At 38.3% G+C, this 21,812-nt stretch overlaps 1 protein-coding gene across 2 annotated transcripts in view; it reads right to left on the bottom strand.

The window, feature by feature from the left end:
- thada (THADA armadillo repeat containing) overlaps positions 1-21,812 on the bottom strand; it is a 380,305-nt gene that overhangs the window by 184,620 nt on the left and 173,873 nt on the right. For both annotated transcript variants that reach the window (XM_043695686.2, XM_087991280.1), the window contains one exon: positions 3,175-3,343. In XM_043695686.2, coding sequence (XP_043551621.2) covers positions 3,175-3,343 — 169 coding nt within the window. The remainder of the gene's footprint in view (positions 1-3,174; positions 3,344-21,812) is intronic.

The raw sequence follows: 21,812 nt of genomic DNA, 5'->3' as shown, positions 1-21,812 counted from the left end.
GCATTCAGGTAAAGTGCCTTAATGCTAACTTTCTTATCATTAGAGATATTGGAAGTCATAAGATGTCCTAAGTTATCCTTCCTTTTTGCTGCATTCCCAGTCTGCCTCAAGTTTAAATCCGCCTGCACACATGCTATCCTGCTGCTTATTTTTCCATTTAACTCCATACTCCCTGTCGCTTTCACTTTCCCTTCCCCCCAACTCAGAAGTTTAAAGTCCTACTGACCACCCTATTTATCCTCTTCGCTAGAACAATGGTACCTGATGGGTTCAGGTGGAGACCGTCTGATTAATTCCTACAGAACCTAACTGCAGCTGTTTCATTATGAAGTACACAGTCTTTTTCCCCACTTTTCAGGATTGCAAGTACAACTTTGAATGAGAATTTACTGACAGATTAAAATACCACACAGCTGCAAGAATTACTTCAGTCATACCTCATCTTACACTTATCTCAGTAAAACTCAACTTTATACTATTAAATGTAGCAGTTTGGTTAGGAGACTGAATAAAGCCACATGATGTCATTAGTTATTCATTGCAGCACCTTTACCACCAGTTAGAGGCACTCCAGTGTGATTTGCAGAATTCAATTTTGATGATGAAATAACTCCAGTTCTCAATAAGTAACCCTTTATTTACTCATGAACAATCCTGGACTTTAGCACTGCCTCAGAATCAGCTCAGAGTGTCAGTATCTCTGTCACTCCCCATTTTATCTGTCAGCCATAGCTCCCTGATTGGACCAGGTTAACAGTGATGATGTTGAGCAGGCTGACGAGGTTACAATCACTTCTTACCTCCCCTTTGGAGTCCAAAGACACAGACTGGTCCTTTTTCTTGGAGAATCTCCTGGTGCATTTGAGCACTGGGTCAGGTAATGCACAATAGTTCACGTCTTGCGCCAGGAGCACCTCAGAAGAATTTCATTCTCTTCTACTGGTGGCAAAGGGTTGAGGCAGTTACATCCTGATTCCGAAGACTCATCAATGCTCAAGGGAGAGGGTGAACCCATGAGTTCCTTTCGAATTGTTCCGAGTGGTCAAGCAAGTTTTACTCCCACATCATTTACAAATTTGTGAGTTGTTCAGAACCATGGCACTTATTCAAACTTTATACATCATTGGTTCTGACCTCGCAACAACCACACCTCTTACCCATGCGGGGCCATTTCCACGATTCTTACACCAAGCTTTGTTTGAAGCTGTTTTTTGTCCTTGTCCTTGTTGGTAGTCTGGGCACTGCCCCACCAGACAAACTCTCACCAACATCCAAGATCCCTGGATGTCCCTGGTGGAGTTCAGCCAGTATTTCACAGCATCCTTTGCTCAGGACAATTACCCTTGCTTCCCATAACAATATGCCATCCTCTACCACAAGCTGGTCTCTCAGGGTCCTATAAGGTTTCAATTTGAGTTGTGATGTCTCTTTGGTTTTCCCTATCACCACCAGGACTGGATCTTTCTACAACCAAAGTCTGACATTATCAGCTGTGACTGGGAGCATATCCAAAAATTTAAATATCTTTACTGACTCTTCCACTGGAAGTTCCACTGATAGCGTATCTGCTAATGGGAGGTGGCTCAATGCATCCGCAATCATTACTCACGAGTGTCATAATTGTAATTTTAAGCACTTAGTATTACAGCCCACCACTGAATGCGGCGCAAAGCTACCGTCAGCACTGACTTGTCCTCTTTAAGCAGTCTAAAAAGGTATTGGCGGAACATCCTGACTCCAAATTTGACTGCCAATTCTTCTTTTGCTGTCTGAACGTATTCATGTTCTGCATTATCCAAAGTCCTAGTTGCACACAATGTTGGGCATTTCTCTCCCTTAGGTCATCTATGAGCTAATAACACCTCGATGCCATATGGGGAGGCTTCACATGTCAATACCATTTCTTAAGATCATAATTTGTCAACATCTTACACAATGATAGCCGATTCTTTACTTTACTGAAAGCTCGGGCTTGTCTTTGTGACCATTTCCAAGGCTGACCCTTTCTTTAGGAGTTGATACAAAGGTGTGAGGATGGAGGCCAGGTTACATGAACTTCCAATAATAATTTACCAGCCCAAGAAATTTCCTAAGCTCCCACAATCCAAAGATTTGCAGGTCAGGTGAATTGGTGATGCTAAATTAACCATAGTGTTAGGTGCATTGGTCAGTGGGAAATGGGTCTGAGTGGGTTACTCTTCAGAGGGTCGGTGTGAACTAATAGGGCCGAAGGGCCAATCTGTTAATATCTGTCAGCCAGGGCTTCCTGATTGGACAAGTTTCACAGCCCCAGTCAGGGAACTCTTATTCTATGAGGTCGAGCTGGCTAAACTCATTAGAATCATGACAGATGAGACGACAATAATTTGTGAGTGTTGCAAGGAATGTTCTTGGTGTCAGAAAAACAAACATTGTCATTCACAGGCAAGAACTCTGACTTACTTACATTCATTTTATAGAAATTTTAAATAGTGACAGCACAAAAACAGACAGTCAACCCATTAAGCCCATGTCTGCTCTCTGCAAAAGTAATTCAGCTAGTACCACTCCCCTTGTACCCGGAAATATTTTACCTTCAGGAGTAGTTAGCTATTTTCTGCCGAAAACCAAGATAGAATTTACTTCTATTACCCTTTACGTGGTGCTATTCAGATTGTAACCTTTTTGAGGCTTGTGAGTACTCAAAATAACTCTACTTTTTCATTTAGATGAATATTGCCAGGATTATGGATCAGAATTCTGAATGTCTTACAGACATATTGAATTTTTGGATATGGTCATGCTTATTTTAAACAAAGGAAACAAGCCCAAGCCTGGCTGATAATATAACGAAGCATTATAGCTGACTGCTGAAAGACTGCTGTGTAAACCCCTCCTGTGGATTATATTCCACACTGGGGACATGAATCAAAAGACAGGCTTGTGTTTTGTATATTCCAGGAAGGGTAAAACAGAGGTTACACATCATTTGCAACCTTGGTCAGTGGATTGATGTGCTAATGGGGCTAACATGTTGTGTAGGTTACAGCTTGAGGACAGCCTTTAAATACCCCTGAATTACAGTTAAAAACTAAAAGACAAACTACTTTTTTTTTGTTATCAAAGCCCACTTATTCACTTAACCAACAAATGAAAGCCACTTTCAAACTCTATGATTTAATGTGGAGACTCTACCTGCAGCAGTATCCCATGGATGTGGTTCTGTCGTATGCGTGGATCTGTGGCAGCAGGTAAGCTTTCCATCAAAGACACTGCCATAGGAAGTATTTGATCCACTGCAACAAAAGGAACTAATGCACGAGCTGCCATTTCACGAGATCGATACACAGGTGAGTGACCACACCTGCAGAAAATAAATTATATAGATTTGACTGAGAAATATGGACACTTATCCTCGTCTTAACTTGAGTAGTAACAAATTACGAGTGTGTCTGGCATACTTGGGACAACTTGGGTACAAAATGCTGAAGACAAAATGCTGGTAAATGTGCCACAAGCCTTGACCACCATTAGATGTCTAGATTTTTTAAAATACTGATGTTTTTGAAATTTATTTCAATTTGCTTTCTGTAATTGAAGAAATCTGCCTACCTTGTGATAAATTTACATAATTTCTTCAATGTTGATTGATTGAATTTTCAGCAATGCAGAAGAGATTCTTAACAATGTAGATATATCATTATAAAGGTAAGCATATGGATTTGATTTTGTATTCACTAAGACTTTCCTTGTGCAACAACACTCCTAAGATTTCAAAAACAGGAAATAAACATATACATAACTCAGCTACTTCTGTTAAATGTTTTAATTTAGGAATTCAGAGAATTAAATGGTTTCTACCGATAAATTGTCCACTGAAACCTATATTAGATGATCCATATGGTACCAGTTTGGTAAACTCTGAAATCACATCTTACATATTTTTTAAGACCTGTGTACCATCACAATCCATTTCCTGATCTCATAATAGATACAAAGGAAGGTATCCACCATTCAGTGTTTTATTTGTTCCTATTTGTCTCCCATTATAAAATAGACTCCCTGATAATTTCCATTTTATTGATGTATAATGATTTACAACTATTACAACTATTTAAACTTTTCTACTCTAATGAGCTGTTCCAATCAACTCCACATGCAGTCTTCTCCAGTTCATCAATCTAATCAAATATGCACTATTAGGACATGGGATTTTTTTTGATTTAATATAATGGATAAAGGTGACATCAATACTTTAAAACTTTTTTTCAAAAGTGTCTGCATAGTCTTTCAATGAAGAGGAATTACATATAAATATGACCTTTGAACTAGTTAATATTTTGTTCTCTTGATGATGCATCCTATTGTGGACTTGTTTTGAATTTTTTTAAAACTCTGTATACAGAAATCATTACTTTTTTGTTCCTTCCAGGAGTGAAAAGATGACTCATCATATTACCAGCAACTAAGTAGTTCTTTCCCTTTTACTACTTCCAGTCATCCCTTCTTCATAAAGTCAACTGGCTTTTAAGATCAAAGTATGGCATAATTGAGCTTTTTGATTTATTGACCTTCCCAGGATCTCTCTTTAACAATATCACAATTACTAAAATTTTATATAATGGTTACAACCATGGAGATTATGCTAGTAAACATTGATCAGCAGTAACTCAGTTTCAATTTAAGTTAATTTGAAACTAGCAGCAACACAGGACCAGTTTTATTTTCCAATGCAAGTCTTTAGGAAAATTTCAAGCAAGTGTTCTATTTCCTATGACTCACCCATTACTTTAGAAAATAGAAAATCATAGCTATTTAAGTGTGCTCAAAACACAAGTTTTTACAAAAACCTAGAGCTGAAGTTAAATGTACAAGTGGAAATGTAAAGCCACAAGAAAATCTTTAATTCATTCTAGTATTGAAATGAAAATAAATAATTGATTTTGTAGATAGAATAAGCTAAATTAAAGTGGGGCATATATAATGTATATTGTGTTTTGGATGCATTTCAGATATTTCTGCACCCAATGGAAGTGATACAATATGATATAAGGCAGAACAACAAGGAAACATTTGTTAGACAGTCCACCCAATATATTTGCATTCTTATGACTCATTAGCTTGGAAACTTGACTAGAGAACTGAAACTTTAAATTTGATAATCAGTTGGAGCTCAGGCAGGGTCATTTTCTTTGTTTGAGTTCTTAGCCAGACTCTTAAATAAACCACTCTTGAAAGCTCATCCATTTTAGCTGAGGGTGGTGGCAGCAAGGTGTGAGGGATAGAGAGAAGGGGAAAATGAATCACTTATTGCACAGGAGCATACCATTCAGTAAGTACAGTACATGCCTTAATCTATACATAACTTTACAGTTACATTCACATAGGTTTGGCAAAATGTGCAAAGAATTGATTTAACTTAAAATTAACAAAAATAAAAGTTTTAGCATGGAGTAAACATTCTTTTACAGTACAAGTATATACACTTGCAAGGGAATTTTAACAAGAGCTCCAATTTATTCAACAATTCATTACTTTGTTTCATAACATTTTGAATGATCCATTTGCTTCTTTTCAGGACATTAACCCTTCGATACCGACGATTCTTTTCAATCAATCAGACAAGGCAATGTGGAAAGAACAACAAGCGTAGGAGGCAACAATAATTTGAATTAATTGATGTAATAAAATGTTCCAAAGTGCATAATAAAGTGGGGGAAGAAATTAATAATTAAAATACTTAAACGGAAGAGATACCAAGTAGTGGAAGCAATGTTCACAGATGTAACTGAACAGGATAAAAAGTTAGGTTTTGATGATAAAAACTGCAAAAGGTGGAGATGTTCAGTAGGTCTGGCAGCATCTTCGAGGACAGAAACAGAATTAGCATTTCATATTGATGATTTTTCTTCAAACTGAACATCAACTCTGTTCCTTTATACCTGCTGAGTATTTCTAGCATTTGTTTCAGATTTCCAGAATCCACAGTATTTTAATTTTAAAAAAGATTGATGGACAACGAGCAGGAATCGAAAATTGTAAAATACAGTATTAATGATATAATGAAGAACGAAAGATGAGAAAGAAAATAAATGTTCTCATACTTACAACAGCAACATCTATTTGCTTAAATAAAACAAATATTTGGAGATTACATCTTTTATATGTTTCCTAAATTACCAATCATTAGGTTTTATGGAAATGGACGATATCATTAATGCAATGTAGAATAAACTTTATTGACTAGCCCACAACATTATACATGATTTGGGAAATAAAAGCCCAGTCATAAAAATTATTCCATTCCCCAGCATGATCACCTCCATTAGCACAGACGGTCACATAAAAAATGACAATAAAGCAACTTTGGCAGTTTTTCAGCAGAAAAATTGAAGTGATCTAAATTATATTTTGTCAATTATCCATCCAGTCTCACCTGAGTCAATATTTCGTACAAAAAATGCAGATTTTACTAAGTTTGCCAGTACTAATTTACAGGGCTGACCAATATTTTGCTGGATTAACAGCATGTCATTTACAAACAATAAATTGTAAATTACAACTTCTATATTTTCCATTTAGATAGCACTTTTACCCAAATGTTGTTACAGAAGTCATCAGTGAACAAAAATGTAACATTCAGCATTAAAATAAAAACCAGTGTGTTTAGAAATAGCTAGAAATGCACCTTGACCTTTACTTGTGTAGCTTCCCAAAGCTTCCATCACAAATGATGGAAAATGGGAATACAGCCTAATGTTCTTGATCCAAAACACTCTGCAGGAGGGCACTTTCCAAAATGCTCAAGTCATTACTTTTTTACTGTAATACTGTAATACAAGGCATATTAGTGAGAGTTACATATACATGTCTCACTGTAGATTTACTGAACATTAGATGAATGACAAATATCCACAATTTTTAGTATTTCATGGTCAATTGTTAATAATCTAGTCACTATACTGTAAGAAGGATGTGATTTCACTTGAAGAGATCAGAAGAGACTGACCAGGATGTTCCCTGGGATAGAGCAGATTAGTTGTGAATAAAGGCTGGATTAGCTGGGGATTTTTTCTTTAGAGTACAAAAAGGCTGAAAGGGGACCTGACTAAGCTGTATAAAATTATGATGGCCACGGTCAGACTGGATAGAAGGTAGTTGTTCCCTTTAGTTGAAGGGCCAATAATAAGTAGGCATAATTTTTTAAGGTGAAAGGCAAGAGGTTTAGATTGGATTTCAGGGAAAACAAAAATTCACCCAGAGGATGGTAGGAATCTGGAATGCACCACCTGAGAACCTTTACAGAGTAAGAGTACAACTCTGTAGAAAGAAGGTTTTCTCACCTTGGTTCCAATTCTGTTACATCGATCTTGTGTCTCTGGCCTTCTGTTCCATAAGTTGCGTTATTTTTGACTTTTTTACCATCTTGTTCCATAATCTGTATTATTCCAACAAGGTAGCAGTCTAGTGTATCTGTCAAATATCAGCTCTAAAACTTCAATGTGTTTCCTACGGTACAAGGGTCAGCATTTGGACCTCAGCTACTCACAACAGATATTAATAATATAGATGAGAGAGCTGTATGTAAAATCTCCAATTCTGCAGATGACACAGAGCTGGGTGATGGGTGAATCATGCAGAGATGCTTCAGTGTTATTTGGACAAGTTGAGTGAGTATCCAAATGCATAGCAGATGAAGTATAATGTGACTTAATGGGAAGTCATTCATTTTGGTAGCAAAAGCAGGAAGGGAGATTATTATCTAAAGGGCAATAGATTGAGAAAGGAGAAGATGCAATGAGACCTGGGTGTCCTTGTGCATGAATCACTGAAATTAACCAGACAAATGCAGCAATGGTGAAGGCAGCATTTCGTATGTTGGCTTTCATAGCGAGAGGATTTGAATACAGGAGCAGGGATGTCTTAGTGGGATCACACCTGGAGTACCATATGCAGTTTTAGTCTCCTTATATGGGGAAGGACGTCCTGACTCTGACAACAAAGGTTTACCAGACTGATTCCTGGGATGACAGAAGTAAAGCATGAAGAGAGACTAGATCGATTTGGCCTAGCAGGGTATCGCAAAGGAAACTATAAAATCCTTTAAGACTAGACAGGTAAATATAGGAAAGATATTCCTTATGACCGGGGAGTTCAGAACAAGGGGTCATAGTTTAAAGATACAGGATAGGTCATTTAGGACTGAAATTAAGAGCAATTTCTTCATCCAGTGTGGTGAGCCTGCGAAATCTTCTTTCCATAGACAGTGATTCAGGCCAAAACATTGAATGGTTTTGAGAAGGAATTAGACAGTTCTTAGGGCTCAAGAGATCAAATCTATGGTGCAAAAGTCGGAACAGGGTATGGAGGAGGATGATCAGCCATGATTATATTAAATGACTGGCTCAAAAGGGCCAAACAGTCTCCTACTCCTCCTATTTTCTACAATACTATGATATTCAGTGTCGTTTATTATTTACAAAATATCTGGACTTGGAATAGAATTTTAAAATTTGTTGATAACATCTAATTGGGAAGATAAGAAGAATACAGGTGGAATGGATGCATAATTAGCAAATACATTTTAATGTAGGTAAGCATAAGGGTCTACACTTTGGTTAATAGAGTAATAAGGCTCCAATCTCTACACCACCAGCCTACTTTTCCTTTGTACTATTACCTGATTTGACCTCCTCACCCATGTTGCTGAGATCCTCATCGTTGCCTTTGTTACTTCCAGAAATAGGTGGATTCTTGATAAGAAAATGGGCTACCGTGCTGGAATGTCAAGTAATCAGATCACCATTCTTACTGATTGGCGCTGCACGCTTGAGTGTTAATTGAGCGAAAGTGAGGACTGCAGAAGCTGGAGTATCAGAGTCGAGAGTGTGGTGCTGGATAAGCACAGCAGGTCAGCCAGCATCCGAGGGGCAGGAGTTTCGGGCAAAAGCCCAGGTGGCCTACACTTGGTCCTATTTGTATGTTCATATAATGGCACAGAATTAGCAGCACTCTACTGGTATTCTTTCAGGGACTTGTTCAAAAAGCACATCCCTATAAAAGAATCACTAGATTACTTCACCATACTACAAGAGCATGGATTCTACAACCAAACACTCTTCGCATTCACGTTATCATGCAGTAAAATTACTTTCCAACAATTGCAATTCCTAACAAATATTGAAACATTTAGCATGAAGAAAGCTTCCTTGAAGTAATACAATTCAAATGTCAAAATTTCTGAGTTGCACCAGATATACCACGATTAGGGACAAGCACAACAGCAGCAATTCCAATTTCATTGTAAAATGGCCTAGTTACAAGGTGACATCAGAATATTCCCACCCAAATATACTATCAGCACTGGCATCTCTATGTAGCCCTGCAGGCCACACTATATGTAGGTGAATGTCTGGGTGGGTTGCTCTTCGGAGGGTCGGTGTGGACTTTATGGGCCGAAGGCGTGGACTTGGAAATAATCTAATCTAAAATGTTTTTCATGCAATTGCACTTTGAATTAAAGTCGCCCTACTTCAGTGCATAATGCCACTAATCCTTTGAATTATCATCAATTACTCTTTCAAACAGAATTGTGACATTTAGTACCTCTAATTCAAATAACAAATCTCCAAGTTGAAAGTCAAAATATTGTCTCAAAATTATCAGAGAATGTCACCAATTAATAATACTTTGGAAACAACTATTCTTTAATTACAGAAAGTAATAATTGACCAAAACAATTACATTAGCTAAAGTTTGAAAAATATCAACATTCATAAAAGGATGAATAACATGCAGGATTTCCTTTAAATAATCAATGTAAGCTATTTTTAGTTACAAGATTTCCCTATGATTAGATTAGATTCCCTACAGTATAGAGACAGGCCCTTCTGCCCAGCACGTCTACACCGACCCTTCCAACAGTAGCCCACCCAGACCCATTCACTTAGCCTAGATTTACCCCAACTAATACACCTAACACTTTGGGCAATTTAGCATGGCCAATTCACCTGATCTGCACATCTTTGGATTGTGGGAGGAAACCGGAGCACCCAGAGGAAACCCATGCAGACACAGGGAGAACGTGCAAACTCCACACAGTCACCTGAGGCAGGAATCAAACCCAGGTCCCTGGTACTGTGAGGCAGCAGTGCTAACCACTGAGCCATCGTGCCGCCTGAAACAGAAGTGTCTGCCTAACAATCACTGTTCGTACAATTAATTCAGTTGGAGACATTTCAAAGTGAAATGCAATTCCTGTTTTACAATGAAGAATATGACAAAAGTTTAAAGTTTTACATTAAGTGGCAATAGAAGAGTGCTCACCACTTACTGTACTTACACAAAATATATACTACAGAAGTTCAGGTGAGTTATAGGAGTTTGATATCGTGCAACACCCCCAGAGAGTATCTGAGACTTGTTTTAACAGGTCAACTAATTGTGCACCTCTTCAGTCACTTAATATTCAATCACATAAATGAACAAAAAAAAAGGACCTTAGAGATAAAACTGACAAAGGAAAAAAAGTCATTTCAAAACATCATCCACAATAATTAAAATCTGGAGCAATGAGACACCACACTTGTAAAAGAAATTTGTCAGTGTTTCGCTCTCCAGTAAGATCAATCAAGTATTGTTTTTCTCTCCAATTCTGGATTCAGCTGGAGCATGTAAAATAAAAAAGCTCTACAATTTATATGATTTTTGATATATTTTAATTTCAAAATTTTCATAACTCTATTTGTATACATAATAAAGGTAAATACTATACCATTATCTGCAATCACTATGTGTGATCATACAAAATAGCTCAGAATTACTGAAACAAAGAGAAAAAGAATCATAAGATGTAACAGCAAAACAAGGGAGAAAAGAGTGTTAACTAGGAAAGTAACTACATGTATAGTTACAAACATATGAATAGGAGTAGATTTAATTAGATCATGGCTGATCATGTAGCTCAATACCTCATTACTGTACTATCCACACCTCTCGTCGTCATTATTATCCAAACATTTGTTGATTTCTGTTTTGAACATGCTCGACTATCGAGTTTCCACAGTCCTCTGGGATAGAGAATTCCCACTCTTGAGTGAATAATTCTTCTGTATCTTTGTCTTAAATGGCCTAGCTCTTATTAAGATTTTCCCTTTTTAGGACCAAGTATAAGAGGGGACATGTGAAGTGCAGACTATTTGCCAACAAGAAAACTTGACCAATGACATGCCAATCAACATAACAGCTGAATGGATCTTGTATCTTGACTTAGCAGAAGCTTAAACAGTGGCATCCCAGCTGCTCAGAAGCTGGCAGTTTTGAGTCCTAAAGATTATGGGTCTCTGCCTATCCCTCACTAGATCCAATGGCAAGACTAAACCTCAGGAAGTAGAGAGCTGGGAAAGATGGTTTCTCAGGAGAATACAGCAATAGCCAAGTCTGTGGCATCATAAGTGCCTCAGGTGCACTGGGGATCTTAGAAGGGGCAGTTAGACATTACAATAGCGCAGACTGGACCAATATTGCCTCCCTGGTGCCTTGGTCAATGATGTCACTGAGTATCTGCAGGAATTCTGAAAGGACAGGAGGGACAGCCAGAGACTGGTATAAAATGTGTCAGTAAAGAGGACAAGATCCTGCAAGCAGAAAATAGGAAACTGGGGAAAACCTAAAAATCAGGGCCTCAAGGTAGAAATCTCCTTCGGAACATTTAGGAGGCAGTGATCATAATGTGATTGAACTTACTCTGCAAATTGAGAGGGAGAAGATAGAATCAGAGATAACAGCGGCACGGTGGCTCAGTGGTTCACATTGCTGCCTCACAATGCCAGGAACCCGGGTTCGATTCCCGCTGTCTGTGTGGAGCTTGCATATTCTCCCCGCGACTGTGTGGGTTTCCTCTGGGCGCTCCGGCTGCCTCCCACAATCCAAAGATGAATTGGTCATGCTAAATTGCCCAAAGTATTAGGCGCATTAGTCAGGGGTAAATATAGAGTAGGGGAATGGGTCTTGGTGGGTTGCTCTTTGGAGGGTCGGTGTGGACTTGATGGCCCAAAGGGCCTGTTTCCATACTGTAGGGAACCTAATCTAACGGTATTACAGCTGAATAAAGGCAACTACATGAGCTGGGCAGAATTGATTGGGAGAGGAGCCTAGCCGAAGCTTAGCTTCAGAAAGACTGTGGAACAGCAATGACAGGAGTTTCTGGGAGTATTTCAGGAGAAACAGCAAAAATTCATCACTCGAGGAAAAAAAACAAAGGTACAGGGAGGATGAGGCAACCACGGCTGACTAGGAAAGTCAGGGATAGCACAAAAGCAAAAGAGAAAGCATACAATGTAGCGAAGGGAAGTGGGAAACCAGAGGATTGGGAAGCTTACAAAGACCAGATGGCAACAAGAAAAGAAATAAGGAATGAGAAGATTAAATATGAAGGTAAATTAGCCAGTAATATAAAGGAAGACTCTAAGAGTTTCTTTAGATATGTAAGAAACAAATGTGGACATTGGACCACTGGAAAATAAAGCTGCAAAGTGAATAGTGGGGAACAAGGAAATGGCTGAGGAACTGAATAATTACTCCATATCAGTCTTCACAGTGGAAGGCATGAGTAATAGCTTAAAAATTCAAGAGAGTCAGGGGGCAGAGTTGCGTATGGTGTCCTTCACCAAGGAGAAGGTGCTAGAAAAACTGAATGTCCTGAAGGTGGATAAATAATCTGGATCAGATGGACTACACCCCAGAGTTCTAAAGAAGATAGCTGAAAAGATTGTGGAAGCATTAGTGGTGATCTTTCAGAAATTGCTAGAGTCAGGGAGAATCCCAGAGGACTGGAAAATTACTAATGTGACACCCCTATTTAGAAAGGGAGTAAGGCAAAAGGCAGAAATTCATAGGTCAATTAACCTAACTTAGTTGTGGGTAAGATTTTGGAGTCCATTGTGAAGGATGAGATTTGTGACTATTTGGAAGTTTATGATAAAATAGAGTAAAAGTCTGCACAGTTTCATCAAGGGAAGGCCATGCCTGACAAGTCTCTCGAATAATTTGAGGAAGTAACAAACAGATTAGATTAAGGAGAGCCAATGGATGTTATCTACTCAGACTTCAAGAAGGCATTTGACTTGGTGCTGCACAGGGGGCTGCTGAGTAAAATAATGGCCCATGGTGTCAGAGACAAGGTGTAAGCTTGGATAGAAGATTGGTTGTTTGGCAGAAAGCAGAGAGTGGGTGACTAGTGGTGTTCCGCAAGGGTCAGTGTTGGGATCACAACTTTTCACTTTATACATTAATGATCCAGATGAAGGAACGGAGGGCATTCTGGCGAAGTTTGCAGATGATACAAAAACAGGTAGAGGGACAGGCAGTATTGAGAAGGCGGGGAGGCTGCAGAAGGATTTAGACAGGTCAGAAGAGTGGGCAAATAAGTATCAGATGGAGTAAAATGCTGCAAAATGAGAGGTCAGGCACTTTGGTAGAAAGAATAGAGGCATGGGCTATTTTCTAAATCGGGAGAAAATTCAGAAGTCTGAAATGCAAAGAGACTTGGGAGTTTTAGTACAGGATTCTCTCAAGATAAACTTGCAGTTTGAGTCAGTACTTAGGAAGGCAAATGCAATGGTAGCTTTTATTTTGAAATGACTTGAATATAAAAGCAGGGATAGACTTCTGAGGCTCTAAAAAGGCTGTGGCCAAACCATATTTGGAGTACTGGACGCAGGTTTAGGCCCCATATCTCAGGATGGATGTACTGGTCCTGGAGTAGGTTCCTGAGAATAGTCCCAGGAATGAAAAGCTTAATATATGAGAAACATTTGAGGTCTCTGGGTTCATACTCAATGGAGTTTAGAAGGATGGGGGGGATCTAATTGAAACTTACAAAATCTTGAATGGCCTGGACGGAGTAGATGTTGGAAAGATGTTTCCATTGGTAGGAGAGACTAGGACCTGAGGGCACATCCTTAGAGTAAAGGGAAGATCCTTTAGAACGGAGATAAGGAGAAATTTCTTCAGCCAGAGAGTGGTGAATCAATGGAATTCACTCTCACAGAAAGCTGTGGATGCCAGGTCATTGACTATATTTAAGATAGATAGATAGGTTTTTGATTGTCAAGGGGATCAAGGGTTATAGGGAGAAGATGGGAGAATGGGGTTGAGAAACTAATCAGCCATAATTAAATGGTGGAGCAGACTTGATGGGCTGAATGGTCTAATTTCTGCTCCTATGTCTTATAGTCTTATGATCAGCCCTATGCTGATGAGATCAGGTATAGGAGAAAAGACTGGATGAACGCTTGACTGAGAGACTGTGCAAGAGGGAGGAATTTTGATTCTTGAGGCACTGACCAATTCTGAGGGAAATAAAACCTCCACAAGCTGGATAAATTGTATCTCAACAGAATGGAGATCAGCCGGTGGTGGGGCATGACTCAAAATGTTAAATGAATACTTTGCATCTCCTTTTCCCAAAGAGAAAGTTGCTACCAGGCAACAGCGATTAAAGAGAACTCAGTCACTGGAAAGATTCAAAATTGATAGGGTGGAAGTGTTAGAGTTTTGGTATTTGAAATTAACAAGGCATCAGGAGCAAGTATTTAGGAGGGAGGGAGTAGAAATTTCCAGGATGCTGACCACAATTGTTCAGTCTTCCTTAGATGTGTGGGAGATGTCAGAAAACTGGAAAATTGCAAACATTACAGCCTTGATTAAGAAAGGTTTCAAGGATAAGCCCAGCAATTACAGACCAGTCAGTTTAACTTCTGTGGTGGGAAGTTGCTTGAGACATGTTTTTGGGTTAGAATTGGTAGTTACATTGGAAAAAAGCAGGTAGATGTGTGGCTAGCTACATTCTAGCTGGTATGAACTTAAATACAGTGGGCATCCAAGAGACTTGGGTGTTCAGGTGTGTAAATCTTTTAATTATCACGAGCAAGCGCAGAAAATAATCAAGAAAACAAACGGATTGCTGGTGTTTATATGTGGAGGACTGGAGTAGAAGGATGCAGAAGTTATGCTGCAATTATACAAAATGTTGGAGGACCACACTTGGTCTGAAAGCAGATCTGGGCACCACACCTCCAAACCTTGGAGGGAACACAACGTAGGTTTATAAGATTGATACCTGGACTTCAGGGGTTAAGTTATGAGGAGACAGTGTCCAAATTAGGCCTTCTTTCTTTACAATCTATAAAGGTTAAGGGATGAATTGACTGACGTCTTCAATATATTAGCAGGAAAATTCAGGGTAAATAAAAGTAAATTATTTCCACCGGTTGGGAGTTCTACAACTAGGGTTATTGTCAGACAATTAAGGCCAAACTGTTCAGGATAGACGTTAAGAAGCATTTCTACACACAAATGGTGGTAGACGTTTGGAACTCTCTTCCACAAACAGCAGTGGATGCTGTTAATAATTTTGTTATTAGTTATTAATTTTAAATTTAATTCAGACCAATTTTTGTTAAGCAATGGTATTAAGAGATACGGGCCAAAAGTAGGGATGTGGAGTTAGGTCACATATCATCACATCAAATATGTTAATTTGTGATTAATAAAGGTCCAATTGTAGTGCAGTGACAGGCTTATATTAAGAGTCTGTAACAAAGAGTTTTGTACATAGACTATGGACAAACTTGATATTTATGTTCTCAACTTATAACTTTCCCTCAACATTTTACGTAACTCAAACTGAAACCATTACTCTGCAGAAGGCAGAATGGACTAAATTTACTTCTCACTAAACCAGTTTCAAAAAAGTGATGCAAAGACCATTCTGCACTCAGATAGCTCATTGGCCTTCACGGGAAGCAAAAATGCAATCAAGCTGAGACGGGATTTAAAACTCCAGCAAACTAATAGTACTGCATTTTGCCTCAAGTTTTAAATTAGAGAACCTAAAGCCTGGTACATACTTGTGTCCTTACTTCTTCACTTTTCATTCCCAAATATATAGAGATCACAGTAAACTAAAATTGTTCTACATAAAGGACTACACAACATTCATCTCAGAAGTGTACTATTCTCTCACCATTTTGAAAAATAATAGATTATAAAAGGGGATTAGTTATTAGGCCAACACCAACATATTTATCTCAAAGCATATAATTTCCAGAAATCTGTTGTGGAAACATATCAGGAACCAATATTTATTGGGTGCATACCAAAATTAGTAGACTTTTCTTAAAAACAAGTAGCAGCCTGACACGATAACTTTGAAGTGTTTTACCTTTCTCAGAAAAATCAATGGTGTTATATGTTATCTATAGTTAATAATCCTTGTAATTCTTTATCACAGATTTCATACACAATAAGTAATGCAATCTGAGATCATTACTATAACCTTTTCTAATCATAAGTTGAATCACTTGTGCAAAGTGTTGAGTGACATAGAAGTTTAGAATGCTGGATGTCCTGTTGAGTGATGTTAAAAGGTTGTTTTTTAGCCTAGGGCACAAAAATGAAAACCAGTTATTATGGTTATTGAAAGCAGGTGAAAAAACAAATGGTTTACTCAGTGGATTCCAACATATAGTGTGGGGGAGCTGGATGAACACCAGAGTCATTCAGATGAGAATGGATAGACATATGAATCTTTCTCGTTCTGCCAATATCAATGTAAGTAAGAAGATTACTTTTTGGAAAATGTAATCAATCAATAAATAATAATAAATGCAATTTGCCTTACTAAAAAAAACATGAGCTGAACTAAGGATTTTTCTTGTTTGGATCTCTCCCAGAGTACCAGGTGGCTGGGTTAGCACATTTAACTGTCACCTCATTAGTTCTGAAGCATGACAGTAATGATACTGGCATTTTGTATTTTGCAATTGTGCTTCCTGATAAAATTTCACTTAAAATCATTCCATTTACCAACCTCATCAGGCCATTTAACAAAAACAACAGAGGATACATGGATTAGTGTTCAAATTCCAGTAGAAATATATTAAGAATCCTGAATGCACTAGGCAGTTCCACGAATGTCATGCATTACCACAGAATAATTTAGTTTGGAGTATCTAAAGAAATTAGAGCAATTATTACACGATAACAGCGTTATCAATAAAAACAGTATGGCCGTGGTAATGCTGAGCTGTACTGGAGATTGAGGTGGTTCAGGAGAATCAGTGAAGAGAAGAAAATATTGGCATATTAAAACTTAATTTATCGCTTCAAAATACAACATTCCTTGTTAATGCCGAGAGAATAAAAACATTTTTAATAAGAATGCATTCAAATATTTCAAACTGGAAGTACAGCTTTAAGCAGGTCACGGCTGTTTTCTAAAAGCTCTTATTCTTAAAAAAAAAAGGTCAATTTTAGAATTTCTCGCCATGGATTTTTTTTTGCAGTTCTGAAGTGGTGCACATCAGCAACCTACTTAGCCAAAGGCAGACAAAATACATTTGCTCAAAAAGTGAGCTAATGAGCAGAAGACAGAAACAAATTTATTTACTGTGGAAAAGGATATGGAAAACAGACTGTAGGGAAATAGATGGTGACTTCTTGCAAAATGTCCATATTACAGAAGAGGAAGTGCTGGATGTCTTGATACGCATAAAAGTGGATAAATCCCAGGACCTGATCAGGTGTACCCTAGAACTCTGTGGGAAGCTAGAGAAGTGATTGCTGGGCCTCTTGCTGGGATATTTGTATTATCAATAGTTACAGGTGAGGTGCTGGAAGACTGGAGGTTGGCTAATGTGGTGCCACTGTTTAAGAAGGGTGGTAAGGACAAGGCAGGGAACTAAAGGCCAGTGAGCCTGATGTCAATGGTGGGCAAGTTGTTGGAGGGAATCCTGAGGGACAGGATGTACACGTATTTGGAAAGGCAAGGATTGATTAGGAATAGTCAACGTGGCTTTGTGCATGGGAAATTATGCCTCACAAACTTGACTGAGTTTTTTGAAGAAGTAACAAAGAGGATTGATGAGGGCAGAGCTGTAGATGTGACCTATATGAACTTCAGTAAGGTGTTCGACAAGGTTCCCCATGGGAGACTGATTAGCAAGGTTAGCAAGGGAGAACTAGCCATTTGGATACAGAAATGGCTCAAATGTAGAAGACAGAGGGTGGTGGTGGAGGGTTGTTTTCAGACTGGAGGCCTGTGACCAGTGGAGTGCCACAAGGATCGGTGCTGGATCCTCTACTTTTTGCCATTTACATAAATAATTTGGATGCCAGCATAAGAGGTACAGTTAGTAACTTTGCACATGACACCAAAATTGGAGGTGTAGTGGACAGCGAATTAATGAGTCGGAGGGATGGAAATCAAGATACTGTAGCTAAACTTGCAGATGACACAAAAATGTTGCGACAGACAAGTTGCGAGAGAGCTACAAATAGCTTTTAAAAAGATCATGATAGATAAAGTGAGTGAAGATTTGGCAAACTTGAGAAAATGTGAGGCTTTCCATTTTGGAAGGTAGAACAAAAGACGCAGTATTATTTAAATGGAGGGAAACTGCAGAAAGCTGCAGCACGAAGAGATCTGGGATACTTGCACACAGGTGCAGCAAGGAAGGCTAATCGAGTGCAGACCTTTACTTCAAAAGATTTTGAGCATAAGGGTTGGGAAGTCTTCAGTAACTGTATAACGTGCTGGTGAGCAAATATCATGGTCTCAGAATAAAGGGATACCCAATTTCAGATTGAGATGAGAAGACATTTTTTCTCAGAGGGTTGCGAATCTTTCAAACTCCTTGTCACAGAGAGCTGTGGGACAGAGTCCTGTGTACATTTAATACTGAGATAGATAGATAGATTCTTGATCAGTTGGAGAATCATAGGTTATAGGGAAAAGGCAAGAAAGTGGAAGTGAGGAATATCGGATCAGCCATGATCCTACTGAATGGCAGAGCAGGTTCAAGGGGCCAAACAAACTATTCCTGTTCCTATTTCTTACCGTATTTTGAAAACAGTTACTCATCCTTTTAAAGGGACAAGCTGTTCGAAATTAAGCCCAATCTATCAGTTTAATCACCTTCACCCCTACATTGGTACAATAAGGTTACTTGGATTGAAAGAAGGATCTGTCTTTGGTTTTCACCATCATATTTTAAAACAAAATCCAAAGCTATAGTGTTAATTCTTCTATGATCTTTTAATAGATTATCTTTACTACACATGGTCTGATTATAGCAATATGAAACCATCCAGAAAATTTTAATCAAATTTTCAACATGTTTAAACTGGTCTCACAAAGCACAGTCTATCTTGCTGATGGTGTGGTGACATTATTCATCAGCAATAACACTTTTGTATCCATATGCAATCAATAAACTGCTAATCTCACCACATCATTGTGGTGAGCTACTGAACAAAGGCATAGCTCAATGCCAGGCTCCTCTCCTGCACTTCCAGAGGGCAACAGCAGTAATAATTCAAATTATAGGAGCAGTTCATTCACAGAATCTTCCTAGGCATGTATCTAACAACATAAATGGGGAAGACAGCCTCAACAGACGACCTCATGCTATTCTGGAGGAGGAAATAAAGCAAGCCTTATTAACTGTTCCTGATGAATAGCATCATTTTTAAAAAACTTCTTATTAAGAATATCTACTGAACTTAGCAACCACCAAAATCAATGGTGGGTCAACCAAGCACATTTTCATGAATGTTACAATTCTATTGCAATTATAAATCAAGTGAAATAGAGTTGAAATATTCCACAACATTAAATGTCACAAATGTGCAGAGCATATTTCGTGTATTCTTTTTGTAGATAGCAGAGCATATTATTCTCTACAGATGGCATGAAATTATGAACTGTTTCTTATAGTGTGTTTGCTTACCATACAGACACACACATGATCGATCCTAAAATGATGTGCTCAACTTGGCTAGTGATCCTTGTAATAATAATACATGTGAATGAGCCAAGAATGTTTTTGAAAGGTGGGAGTGGTGTTGGAAAGAAATGGAGAATGAGAGAAAAAAAGAGACAGATTACAATTAGCTGCTCAGTGAATTCTAGTCATTTCTTTACTATCTAAGCATCCAATAAAACTATGTCCTTTCACAATAAGACAATAATAGGTGGCTCAACTTAATGTAGAAAAAAACACACACAGCGAGGTGAAAGCATGCATTACAGAAGGATGAAGTCGGTCTTTCAGATACTAACTAATAAGGTTATGAAACATGTTTCATCACAGGCTAATTCAAATTCTAACTCCTACTTGATGGAAAATTCCACTTTTGCTGAAGTGGAACAATCTAAGCCTCAGCACATTCCAGCCAATCAACCAAAGAGAGAGAAGCAAAACAAAACTTTACTCACACTGCTGTTATTTATTAGTAAATAGATTATTCTCAATAGTTCCTCTGTTGAGTGGCAGATTTGTTCTATCCAAGAGCATTACTCAATGCATTAAATGAAAACGAACTAAAATGTTCAATCAGCTGATACATATTTCACAGTTACACTATTATAATCACTTGAAACTTACGAACATCTTTGAAGACAAATAAATTGCTGTCTACAACTACTACATACTTTTAAATGATTCAAGCACTGATAAGTACAAGACTAGCAATGCACAATATTTCATTTTTGCCAAAATACATTTATTAGGAAACATAGAATATAATATATTTAATTAAATGGAGGTCTAGGCTAATTACTTGAAAACTTTCACATTTGAAAGAATTTTCAGATAAGCCTGTAAAGGAGATCCAAGGTTTTTTTGTTTTATTGGCCAATGTGCTTTCCTGGTACCAAGAAGAGAATTGAACTGAAGTTTTTAAAACTATACAGCCTTTATAAAACATTCATCTACACAAATCACTTTAAAAATATTTGACATCTTCCACATGAAAAAACATCTTTCCTGAAAGTGTCACTTATTTCTTGAAATAGTTCCCTGTTAATTTCCATTGCTGCTATATTACTTTGAACCAATCCAAATTGAAAATGGAGAAGCGAGTTTTGAGACGATTTGTAGCTCAGGTTGAGGTTCTGGATGTAGGTTTGCTCGTTGAGCTAGAAGGTTCATTTCCAGACATTTTGTCACCCTACTAGGTAACATCTTCAGTGGGCCTCCGGGCGAAGCATTGCTGATAATTCCTGCTTCCTATTTATATGCTTGGGTTTCTTTGGGTGGTGATGTCATTTCCTGTTTTTCTTTCAGTGGGTGGTGGATGGGGGCTAACCCAATGTGTTTGTTGATAGAGTTGCAGTTGGAATGCCACGCTTCTAGGAATTCTCGTGCATGTCTCTGTTTGGCTTGTCCAAGGATGGATGTGTTGGCCTAGTCGAAGTGGTGTCCTTCTTTATCTGTATGTAAGGGTACTAGTGAGAGTGGGTCATGCCGTTATGTGGCTAGTTGATATTCATGTATCCTGGTGGCTAGTTTTCTGCCTGTTTGTCCAATGTAGTGTTTGTTATAGTTCTTGCACGGTATTTTGTAAATGACATATGTTTTGCTTATTGTCTGTATAGGGTCTTTCAAGTTCATTAGCTGCTGTTTTAGTGTGCTGGTGGGTTTGTGGGCTACCAATGATGCCAAGAGGTCTGAGTAGTCTGGCAGTCATTTCAGAGATGTCTTTAATGTAGGGGAGAGTGGCTAGGGTTTCTGGATGTATTTTGTCTGCAGGAAAACAACACATACGGACCAAATATTGAATTACAAATGCACCCATCCCAACATCCACAAATAAAGCTGCATCAGAATATTATTTCAAAGAGCCACCACACACTGCAGCACAGAGGAACTATGCAGAGCAGAGGAAAATCACCTATACTCTGTATTCAAAAAGAATGGGTACCCAATGAAGTCTGCCGGTTTCTCAGCAACAAACCCAAACAAGCAGACAAAATGCGTCCAGAAACC

Source organism: Chiloscyllium plagiosum, unplaced genomic scaffold (genome assembly GCF_037043375.1).
Source record: "Chiloscyllium plagiosum isolate Xiang-an unplaced genomic scaffold, Cpla_swu_hap1 HiC_scaffold_10, whole genome shotgun sequence".
NCBI classification, from domain to species: domain Eukaryota; kingdom Metazoa; phylum Chordata; class Chondrichthyes; order Orectolobiformes; family Hemiscylliidae; genus Chiloscyllium; species Chiloscyllium plagiosum.
This window is presented reverse-complemented; position numbering and strand designations above follow the sequence as displayed.